The 12,603-nt window shown below is 35.5% G+C and overlaps 1 protein-coding gene across 1 annotated transcript; it reads left to right on the forward strand.

The window, feature by feature from the left end:
• The first annotated feature begins 6,304 nt into the window (after positions 1 to 6,304).
• On the forward strand, positions 6,305 to 10,959 carry LOC148106442 (uncharacterized). Its single transcript, XM_087844873.1, has 7 exons — positions 6,305 to 6,390; positions 6,492 to 6,557; positions 6,864 to 6,952; positions 7,687 to 7,792; positions 9,942 to 10,047; positions 10,203 to 10,258; positions 10,506 to 10,959. Exons 1-7 carry the CDS (start codon positions 6,352 to 6,354, stop codon positions 10,611 to 10,613), a joined length of 570 nt encoding a protein of 189 aa, XP_087700999.1. The 5' UTR covers positions 6,305 to 6,351; the 3' UTR covers positions 10,614 to 10,959.
• Positions 10,960 to 12,603: the final 1,644 nt, after the last annotated feature.

Consider the following 12,603-nt stretch of genomic DNA (forward strand, 5'->3'; position numbering starts at 1 on the left):
GTCATTTTCGACCTGCCAAAAAGTGATTGTGGCCTATAACCTGTCACTGAAACAATGTTTCTGCTTCAAAATTGTTGGATATCATCCAGAAGGGATACATGTGACATATTATATCTCAAACACTCTCCAAGAACTGCTGAATAACTTTTAAAAGAACATTAATACCAATAATATGCCATTTTCAGCCTGCCAAAAAGTGATTGTGGACTATAACTTGTCACTGAAATACTATTTCTGCTTCAAACTTGGTGGATGTCATTCAGAAGGGTCCTATGTGACATATTATATCTCAAACGGTCCATTAGAACTGCTGAAAAACTTTTAAAATAACATTAATACCGATAATATGTCATTTTCGACCTGCCAAAAAGTGATTGCCGCCTATAACTTGTCACTGAAACAATGTTTCTGCTTCATAATTGTTGGATATCATCCAGAAGGGTTACATGTGACATATTATATCCCAAACACTCTCCAAGAACTGCTGAATAACTTTTAAAATAACATTAATACCGATAATATGTCATTTTCGACCTGCCAAAAAGTGATTGCCGCCTATAACTTGTCACTGAAACAATGTTTCTGCTTCATAATTGTTGGATATCATCCAGAAGGGTTACATGTAACATATTATATCCCAAACACTCTCCAAGAACTGCTGAATAACTTTTAAAAGAACATTAATACCGATAATATGTCATTTTCGACCTGCCAAAAAGTGATTGTGGCCTATAACCTGTAACTGAAACAATGTTTCTGCTTCAAAATTGTTGGATATCATCCAGAAGGGTTACATGTGACATATTATATCCCAAACACTCTCCAAGAACTGCTGAATAACTTTTAAAAGAACATTAATACCGATAATATGTCATTTTCGACCTGCCAAAAAGTGATTGTGGCCTATAACCTGTCACTGAAACAATGTTTCTGCTTCAAAATTGTTGGATATCATCCAGAAGGGATACATGTGACATATTATATCTCAAACACTCTCCAAGAACTGCTGAATAACTTTTAAAAGAACATTAATACCAATAATATGCCATTTTCAGCCTGCCAAAAAGTGATTGTGGACTATAACTTGTCACTGAAATACTATTTCTGCTTCAAACTTGGTGGATGTCATTCAGAAGGGTCCTATGTGACATATTATATCTCAAACGGTCCATTAGAACTGCTGAAAAACTTTTAAAATAACATTAATACCGATAATATGTCATTTTCGACCTGCCAAAAAGTGATTGCCGCCTATAACTTGTCACTGAAACAATGTTTCTGCTTCATAATTGTTGGATATCATCCAGAAGGGTTACATGTGACATATTATATCCCAAACACTCTCCAAGAACTGCTGAATAACTTTTAAAATAACATTAATACCGATAATATGTCATTTTCGACCTGCCAAAAAGTGATTGTGGCCTATAACCTGTCACTGAAACAATGTTTCTGCTTCAAAATTGTTGGATATCATCCAGAAGGGTTACATGTAACATATTATATCCCAAACACTCTCCAAGAACTGCTGAATAACTTTTAAAAGAACATTAATACCGATAATATGTCATTTTCAGCCTGCCAAAAAGTGATTGTGGACTATGTCTTGTCAGCGAAACAATATTTATTACGCACATAATGACATGACATTTCTTTTTAAAAATAAAAATAAACAACTTTTAGATTGTATACATTGTCTTATTTAAATATAAGGATAATTTCACGTTTTGGAAGGTTTTCATTCATTCTTTCATAAAATATGTCTGTTTTAGAATATTATTTTTTCTTTTCCCTTTAAAAAATGTTTTTCCGATTTAAATTTACTCAACATCCTGTTGTTTTGCTTAGAGCTCAATTGGTAGGCCTAAGGTGCTTCAATTAGCAGAGTGTAAGCAAAGCGTTACAGAGTCATGGACCCCACTCTTTATTCCGATATCCTGTCGTTTAAAACCAATGGAGCCTTGCCTAGTGGGTTTTCCACCACACAAAAGTGCAATTTTCGTCGAAAGGCAAAGAACTTTGAGGTTCAAGGTGAGTTTGTCGAATGTTTTACGTAATTTTTTAGCTTTCCACTGTTTGCCAAATTTGAGTTTCATTAACAGCTGCGCACAACAGCGAACAAAAGTAGGGCATCCTAGTTATGTCTCTTGAGGAATACATAATATTTGTCCTAAAACATGTATAGTGTGTGTTCTAATTCCCAAGTGACCAACATCATCGCCATCACCGCCATTACTAGGTGTGACGGTGTTGTAACTAGTACTGGCTAGCTTTAGAAGTTCGTAGTGTTTACAACTTAATTCTGTTTGAAAATTAAAAATGGGAATTTTGTTAATGACACCAACAACATATTATTGTTGTCTTGTAATTTTTCTAAAATGAAAAACATAATTTGACAAAAAGGGAAAATTTAGAAAAAAAAAGGAATTTATATCGTGAGGTCACGTGTTCTGTTCGTGTGTTGTTTTTTATTTTGCTGTGCTAATAATACACGTGTCAGCAATACAACAGTCACTCCCCCTTAATGAAGTTTTTAATTTCAAGTAAACAGAAAAATGCCCTGCTTTTGATTTTTAAATGCGTGCATTGGCTCATAACTGTAATTCATAATGAACTATGGTGTGTTATTCAGGAAATATTTATAATTAACCATTAACTCTTTGGTGTGGTACATTGATATTGTGGAAATAATTCTATTTACAAATACACATGTGTTTTTGACCATGTTACAGTACTGTAATAATTCCACATTTATGACTATATTATAGCTGATTAAAACTACTCATGTATTTCTTTTATTTCTTACAGATGGCGAGTTGTACTACATAAGGTACAAAGGCACAAATCACTGCATTAAGGCAAAAGTGCTGTGTGGGCCCAACAAAGCCAATGAAGTTTTCCTTGACTTTCATGCCAGCAGTGGTGGTTCGCACTGTGGCCAGAAAAAAACAAGAGAAGCAATCTCAAAAAGATTTTATTGGCCTGGAATGTCAGAGGACATAAATTTATGGGTCTGTATACAATTTGATTATACATGCATATTGTTTGTCTCGCAAAATGTTCTTTATTGTCTTTAATTTCAAGTTAACAAGTGTACTAGTTAGCTGTTGATGTCTTATACGTTTTGTATCAGAAAAAAATTTAAAGTCTTTTTATTGAGATTTATATGATTTAAATTATTATACTGATTATATTATAATAATATTATTTTATTTATTTTGCCCTCCTTTCAGGTGACTCAGTGTGTGGCATGCCAGGCCAGCAGTGTCATCATTAAAAAGGAGGTGGAGTACACACCGATAGAGGTAAACATTTTAGGTGTATTTTTTCCTGTAAATGGTTTGTGACATAATACATAAAATAAAAAACATTGATTAAAATTCAAATTACTATATTGAAAATAAGGAATTGCTAATGATTTCTGTGTTTAATAGGTCAACCAGCCATTTGAGCTTATTGGAATGGATTTAATTGGTCCACTAAAAATGACTTCAAATAACAACCAGTACATATGTGTACTTATTGACTACTTAACAAAATGGCCCCAGGCATATCCGTTGAAGTCCAAAAGCGCTGAAGAGGTAGCAAAATGCATTCTGAAGTTCTTTTACCAGTTTGAAGCACCGAAGCGCATTCTAACAGACCAGGGGAAGGAGTTTGTGAATGAAGTAAGTAAGAAACACCTAAAATCCATTACTCAGTTAGAATTAAATTAACTGTCTAACAAAGTGTTATCTTGTTTTACTAGTGTAATGTTGTTGTTTCTTTCTGAATTCAGATCAACCGAAATGTTTGCAAAATCCTAAACATTCAAAGGAGTCTCTGTGCCCCATACCACCCACAGACAAATGGGTTGGTAGAAAGGATGAATGGAACCATACAGAGGTATAATGTTATTTACGCATTTCATATGTTTATATTTTTAATTTGGTTTTCCTTCATATCCCAATAACTGCTTTGTTATTTAATTTTGTAGAGCACTTTCCAAGTTGGTAAATGAAAAGCCAGAGGAATGGGACAAACATTTGGATCCTGTCATGTTCGGCCTGAGAACCAAGCGCCATATGACCACTAAGTACTCACCCTTTTTTTTAATGTTTGGTAGAGAGGCGAGGTACCCTACTCAAATCCCAGATGAATACAGAGTAAGTTATTTTAAATAACATTGTTGGATTAAATACATAAGATTTTAATGTATTTTCTTGAATTTTTTTTTGATTGTCATATAATAACACATCCCTTTTCTACATCTTACAGGTGGACAGCAGCGTGGAGGACATTTTGTCTGTTGAAGAGGCAACAGAAGAAATTCTTAAGCTGGATGAAGTCCTTCAGACTGCTATTTCCAATAGCAAAAAAACACAGTCAAAATATCAAACCAAAAATAAAGGCAGACCTAGTCCGAGTTTTACAGTCGGCATGAAAGTGTGGAGGATGAACACGAGGAGCCAGCAGAGGAAAGGGGGCAAGTTAGATCGCAATTACCTCGGCCCCTACACAATTGCTGCGATAGCAGGAAAAAGTGTGGATCTTTTGGACAGCAAAGGTGTGACAATACCAAAAATTAACATTGATCATTTAATGGTATTCACAGAGGAACAGCCAAGAATTCCACATAAGTTGTCTAATGCTTCTTCTTCTGAGCCATCCACCACTACCACATCCACAGTCGGGCCCCCAACCACCACGTCCACCTCTGAACCATCCACCACCACGTCAGCCTCTGAACCATCCACCACCACGTCCACCTCTGAACCATCCACCACCACGTCAGCCTCTGAACCATCCAACACCACTTCCACCTCTGAACCATCCACCACCACGTCAGCCTCTGAACCATCCACCACCACGTCAGCCTCTGAACCATCCAACACCACTTCCACCTCTGAAACATCCACCACCACGTCAGCCTCTGAACCATCCAACACCACTTCCACCTCTGAACCATCCACCACCACGTCAGCCTCTGAACCATCCACCACCACGTCCACCTCTGAACCATCCACAACCACTTCCACCTCTGAAACATCCACCACCACGTCAGCCTCTGAACCATCCAACACCACTTCCACCTCTGAACCATCCACCACCACGTCAGCCTCTGAACCATCCACCACCACGTCAGCCTCTGAACCATCCAACACCACTTCCACCTCTGAAACATCCACCACCATGTCAACCTCTGAACCATCCACCACCACGTCCACCTCTGAAACATCCACCACCACATCCACCTCTGAAACATCCACCACCATGTCAACCTCTGAACCATCCACCACCACGTCAACCTGTGAAACATCCACCACCATGTCAGCCTCTGAACCATCTAACCCCCCATCCACACCTGAAATTTCCACCACCATGTCCACACCTGGGTCAGACACCAATGCATTGTCCAGTGCCGCTCTGGGCATGATGCATGCCTCCACTGCCTCTGTAAAATCTACAGTAGACCCCTCGATCATCAAGAGTATGTTTATTCATTTTAAGAAGTGCTAAAATTATTGGCGTTTTTGGAATAGCATTTACTGACTACGTAGTCTTTAACTGTTGATGCAGAATGTTTACGAGTTGTGGGCTCATGTATTCAAAAGTTCTGTCTATCTTTTAGTTGTAAAACAAGATTGATGAACAGTAACATACAGCTGAATAGCCCTGAGGATGTGTTCCTTAAACCTGGAACACTAATTTGCAGTTAGGTAATACTGTCAGTGTCACTTTTGCATTAGTCTAAATCACAAAGCATTCTGAAATATTCATAAAACATTTAACTTAATGTGCAAACTGACATCTAGTAGCCGAAGGAACACTAAAACTCATCTAATATTATCTTCTTATCATGTCTAAAAATAGTCAGCTGAATTATTTTACAACAATTTAGAGTTGTTGTTGTTGTTTTTTGTGTTGTTTTTTTTGTTGTTGTTGTTTTTTTGGGGGGGGGGGGGGGGGGAGGGATATTTTTTTGTTCTACGGTTCATCCAACTACAACATTATTTTTTGGAAACACTTCACAGATGTGACAGATGCGTGGGAGGGAAATAAGACGTATGTACTCCTGTCAAAAATCGGACCATACAAGATATTCTTTGATGACATTTACAATACAGCTCCCCAAAGGGAACTAGAAAGTGAGGTAAAGTGACATTTCTTTCTTTTTGTTTTTATGCTTACTGTTTCCAACAAAAAAATGTTTGTAGCATAACTAACTTTATTTAATGAATTTAAAAATTTAAATCAATTATTGTGAATCTCTTGTTGTAATTCCAGGTTATTAATGCTTATCTGACTGTCTTGGTAAGCAAATTCAACCAAGACAGTGCTGAAAGAGCATTTGTGGTTGACACGTATGAAATGACACGGGTATGGAAGCGGAATAAGCCAAAAATTAAGGTATTAAACAATATTCTGTCATTAAGTTGTCCTTAAAAGCTTTGCAATATGTATTATCAGTGAGGTGGGTCTATTTAACTTGGTTTTTTAATGTGTTACAGATTGACCCACTCTTCTACAACTATATTTTGGGAGTTGTCAATGAAGGGCATCACTGGATGCTGGTGGTAAGAATTTTTTCATACTTCATGGTCATTTGTGTATAGACTAGTGGGTGACCAATTAAAGGAACAATATAAATACATTTTAAAACATTCTCCAAATTGGACAATTGGAGAATCATTTGCAATTAAGAAGAGACACAATGTAGAAGAGCATATTACTAAGACATTGTATGTCTTTTTAAAATTCATTTCTCACCCATCTTGATCTTATGTTCAAGCATAAATTAAGTAGTGCATTCAGTGTGCCTTGCGAGACACAAGTACATCTTCAATTTTATTTATTTGTAACTCTAGTGCTTCAACATTTAGGTGATCAAACCTGGAGAAAAGAGAAGCGTGTTTCTCGATCCACTTGGTGAAAGCAAAAGGAGAGTCAAACAATGCCAGGACATTTCAAGGTAAATTTGTCTCTGCATATATGTTAACACAATGTAAATCCAGTAGATGAAAAACATTTAAAACTCAGAAAGTGACATTATAAGTTACCTTAAAATTGTAGTAGTTGCAATGATCTTTAAAATAATCTGTCTAATGCATCCTCATCTCACATTTCGGAGCTGCTGGATGTTGCCAAATATACACAAGCTGACACATTCCGTTTATTTTTAAGTCTTTGATGTAGTATTTTAAAATGAGTTATGTAATTACATTTGTAAGTTATGCCTCATTTAATCAAAAACACAGTTTGTTGGGATCCTGGGTCTATCGACCAAGTGTTTTGAGTTGTCTTGTGTCCCTGTGATTTTGTATTATGGCTTATGTTCAAAGCTCACTTTGTAACCCTGAGTTTATTCTATAGAGAAAAGTGTCATATTTTGGGGTTGTTGGATTATGTTTGGTTCCCAGATTATTTAGTAATTTCCTCCTGTGTAGCTGTCCTCTGTGTATCCCGCTGTATGACTGTTTATGTAGTTAGGTAAGTTCTTGTGCCTTGTTTACCCAACTGTAGCACAGTTTCCACCTTCTGGTCAACAACACTGGTGTTTTGTTTTTCTAATTTGGCCAAGATGTCCGCTGGATGTCCTTCCCCTGCCTTGTACCAGAACCCCACACGCACCTTACATGTCTAGGTTTAACATGTAAATCATTTATACAGAACAACTTATTAATCCTTACTACATATGTCTTTCAGATTTTTCATGAGACACAGAGGGCTTAATGCATCAAGATGGGCATGTGACACACTGCCTCATCCTATTCAGCAGGATGCAACTTCATGTGGTGCCTACGTATTGAAGGTATGTGTAAGAGCATGACTGAAATAAACATAATGAATAAAAAGCATGCAGAATCTGCAGCAATAAAGACCAGCTCTTGGACCACAAATTATGATAAATTATAGCATCAAATATACATATTTTTCACAATTACTTACATTAATTTCCATATGTTAGTGGCAATGAGATTAACTTCATAACTACTTACATGGTGTAAGAGTAAACGTTTATAAGATTTCAGCTTTCAATATTTTATGTTCTGAGTATGTAACCGTCCATGGACTTCAAATTTTGTTTAGAACTTCCTCAATTCTTGGAGCAAGATGCTCTATTGCCATCCCTGGTTGTAAATGGTCAGTTTTGTTGTGTTTATGTAGTCCCCCTACCAGCTGTAGCAGTCAATGCATTCTCTGGTATGTATCAGCTAGACAATTTGTCCCGGAGAACTGCCACTCACTAAATTAATTGTTTTTTTGCAACCATTCTGTTGTGAGATGTTTGTGTGAAAATCTCAGTAGATCATTAGTTCCACAAATGCTCAGACCAGCCTATCTGCAAGTAACAACAATGCTACGCTCTAATTCAATTCAGTCTACTTTTTTCCCATGCTGATGGTCAATGACAAGCTCCGAAGTTCATTTTGACCTTGTCTACATGCCGCAATGCATGTCTGCCATGTGATTGGCACGTGATTAGGTATTTCTCTTTACGAGCAGCCTTTTAGGTGTAACTAATAAATTGTCCAGTAAGTGTATATGCATATGTCAGCTACGATGTCTGAACATTTAGCATAAAGCTTTGTCTTTGACTTAGAATTAATCTTGTAGTTTCGATTTCTCATATTATATAAAAAATATGTTAAGTCTTGTGTTAGTAAGTAAGTAGTCAGTTAGGAATTACTTGATTGATTGATTGATTGATTAATATTTTATTTATCCCGAAGGAAACTACTTGAGTGTTATGTTAGTTAATGTTATCATCTATAGCCCATTGTGTAAGCCAGTTCTTGTCATTTAGTTAATATGACATGTATTTCTTGTCTGTATGTTTCATGTTGTCAAGCCTCCCTTGTTGGTTTGTGTTATGTCTGCATGTTGTTATACTTGCTGTTTTACTTTGACAGTCCTGTGCTTCTTTCTTCTTAGTGTTTAATTTTACTCTTCTACTGTGATGTCATAATTTTCATTTCATTTAGTTGTTTCCCTATATGTTTCCAATTTCCATGATCACCTCCTGTCTTTATCTCAGACCTTTTTCTTCCTTTGTTTTGCTGTCAAGTCATCTGTGTATTTTACCTTCACGTCTCATCACAATACTCATTGTAGTCATCATAGATAAGATAAAATAAGATATGATAGGATAGGATAGGATAAGACTTTATTGATCACACAATGGTGAAATTTTTGCGTTACCTCAGATCAAGTAGGTAAAGTAGGTATCAGAAGGAAAATACAAAAATACCAATAAATACAAACAAATATAAAATACACTGTATACAACGGTAGCATACAAAGTATGTGCTTATGGATGTGCTTGTGGAAATATCCAAGACATAAACTATATAGCTTAACATAACTATTCTACCATTACTGTTCCTGTGAAGTAATAGATATCTATACGTATAGACATGTACATGAACACACACGTAGACAATAAATATACATATGTATACATACATATATACCTGCACACCTCCATAAACAGAGAAGGTGCATTTTGCATTAATTTTGACCATGGATGTCCACAAAGTCCAGTGAATTATGACATCATCATTGAGGAGTTATAGAGTTTAACTGCTGTTGGGATGAATGATCTGCGAAAGCACTCCTTCCTGCAGCAAGGATGTTTCAGGAAGGAGCTGTGATAGTTGTCTAAATTGGTTCATATTTAGCATAGTTTCATAACAGTTTTTATAATTATTTTCCCACTTTAGTTCTTACTCCTGTTCCATCTTTGCTTGAGTTTTGTTCATGTTTACCTGCCTTAATAAAATCACTTGCTTTTGGTTCTAGTCTCTGCTCTGTCTCTTCCAGTGTCTCCATTTGTGTCCTCTTTCTTGTTCAACACAAGCACTTACTATGATTTTCTAAAAAATAAATATGATTCCAATTTTTTGAATAGCAAATGTTACTTCAAATAATGACTGCATTGTTATATGTTTTATTCACAGTTTGCAGAGTGCATCTTAAAAGATGTTCCAGTAGAGTTTGAGAACTCTGCTTCAAGTATTGCAAGTCTGAGACAACAGATTGCAATATGTCTTCTTGAGAATACAGGTATCATTACAAATATAAATTAAATAGTAAACTACAAACTGTTATATTGAACGTGTTTTTAACATTGTTCTTTTATTGCTATAATCTTATTATGTAGTCATGCAAACAGAGTTCATTATTATTAAAATTAAAGTAATTGCTTCTTGTTGTTGAAGATGACCTGACTGACCTATGCCACTATTGTGGGAACCACGATGGTGACACCGAATGGGTAAATGCTTATGTTTTATGTGTCCATAGCCCATTCAGTCTAAAAAGATGGTAAAAAAAAATCACAAAACAAAAATATAATTTTAAAAATGTCACAGACCATGTGAATACATCATTTGACTTATTGTAGTTGTAATGAATGGTGGACTGCTTTATGATCTGAGTATTTTGAAAAATTGTTATTTAAATACTTCTTTGTATAACACTATTAACATAATACTTGTGTTTCCTTGTTTTGTCTAATTCAGATTGGCTGTGACATTTGCCCACGGTGGTACCACAGGGGCTGTGCAAAGAAGCCCCGCAAGAGCACAGAAAACAAATTTGTCTGTGAAGCATGCTGGTCAGACAGTTAGGTTCTCTGGCAATTTTTCTAAGGCTTTGAAATGTGTGTTTTGTATCGTTGTCTCCAATAATATTAATTTGTTGTTTATTTATTTATTTATTCATTCATTCATTTATGTTTGTGTTGCTGTGTGTGCTTCTGTATTATTAACAACATTAAAATTCAGCTTTGATTTGAATTAGTTTGTAGGATTATTCAATTATTTCCTGTTTCCTAAGAAGAATTAATATATATGTTGTTTCATGGTTTACTGGTGTTCAGCTTCCACTATACCCCCTGTTTCTGGTATATTTGTTAGTTTATTTAAATTGGTGGTTTCTTCTTTAATTGGATGTTATTGTTATTGTTTTTTGGTTTTCGTTTAAATTAATAAGTGCTGTATTGGAATGACATTTTTTTACCTTTTGTTTTCTCTTTCCTATTACTTATTGTTCCTAATTTGTTTATGCAGATCTCCTCCCAGCTGTTTCCATTTGGTGTTATATTTGGTGTTATATTTGAAATTTGACATTTTATGCACTGTCCAATAAAGGCTTTATTTAAATTTTCAGCAGAATGTGTCACATATGATCCTTCTGAATGACATCAGTCAAGTTTGAAGTAGAAATATTGTTTCAGTGACAAGATATAGGCCACAATCACTTTTTGGCAGGTCGAAAATGACATATTATCGGTATTAATGTTCTTTTAAAAGTTATTCAGCAGTTCTTGGAGAGTGTTTGGGATATAATATGTTACATGTAACCCTTCTGGATGATATCCAACAATTATGAAGCAGAAACATTGTTTCAGTGACAAGTTATAGGCGGCAATCACTTTTTGGCAGGCTGAAAATGACATATTATCGTATTAATGTTATTTTAAAAGTTATTCAGCAGTTCTAGGAGAGTGTTTGGGATATAATATGTTACATGTAACCCTTCTGGATGATATCCAACAATTATGAAGCAGAAACATTGTTTCAGTGACAAGTTATAGGCGGCAATCACTTTTTGGCAGGTCGAAAATGACATATTATCGGTATTAATGTTCTTTTAAAAGTTATTCAGCAGTTCTTGGAGAGTGTTTGGGATATAATATGTCACATGTAACCCTTCTGGATGATATCCAACAATTATGAAGCAGAAACATTGTTTCAGTGACAAGTTATAGGCGGCAATCACTTTTTGGCAGGTCGAAAATGACATATTATCGGTATTAATGTTATTTTAAAAGTTTTTCAGCAGTTCTAATGGACCGTTTAAGATATAATATGTCACATAGGACCCTTCTGAATGACATCCACCAAGTTTGAAGCAGAAATAGTATTTCAGTGACAAGTTATAGTCCACAATCACTTTTTGGCAGGCTGAAAATAGCATATTATTGGTATTAATGTTCTTTTAAAAGTTATTCAGCAGTTCTTGGAGAGTGTTTGAGATATAATATGTCACATGTAACCCTTCTGGATGATATCCAACAATTTTGAAGCAGAAACATTGTTTCAGTGACAGGTTATAGGCCACAATCACTTTTTGGCAGGTCGAAAATGACATATTATCGGTATTAATGTTATTTTAAAAGTTTTTCAGCAGTTCTAATGGACCGTTTGAGATATAATATGTCACATAGGACCCTTCTGAATGACATCCACCAAGTTTGAAGCAGAAATAGTATTTCAGTGACAAGTTATAGTCCACAATCACTTTTTGGCAGGCTGAAAATGGCATATTATTGGTATTAATGTTCTTTTAAAAGTTATTCAGCAGTTCTTGGAGAGTGTTTGAGATATAATATGTCACATGTATCCCTTCTGGATGATATCCAACAATTTTGAAGCAGAAACATTGTTTCAGTGACAGGTTATAGGCCACAATCACTTTTTGGCAGGTCGAAAATGACATATTATCGGTATTAATGTTCTTTTAAAAGTTATTCAGCAGTTCTTGGAGAGTGTTTGGGATATAATATGTCACATGTAACCCTTCTGGATGATATCCAACAATTATGAAGCAGAAACA

The sequence above is a fragment of the Neolamprologus brichardi genome, chromosome 1, assembly GCF_056152115.1.
Source record: "Neolamprologus brichardi isolate AB-2024 chromosome 1, ASM5615211v1, whole genome shotgun sequence".
Classification (NCBI taxonomy): domain Eukaryota; kingdom Metazoa; phylum Chordata; class Actinopteri; order Cichliformes; family Cichlidae; genus Neolamprologus; species Neolamprologus brichardi.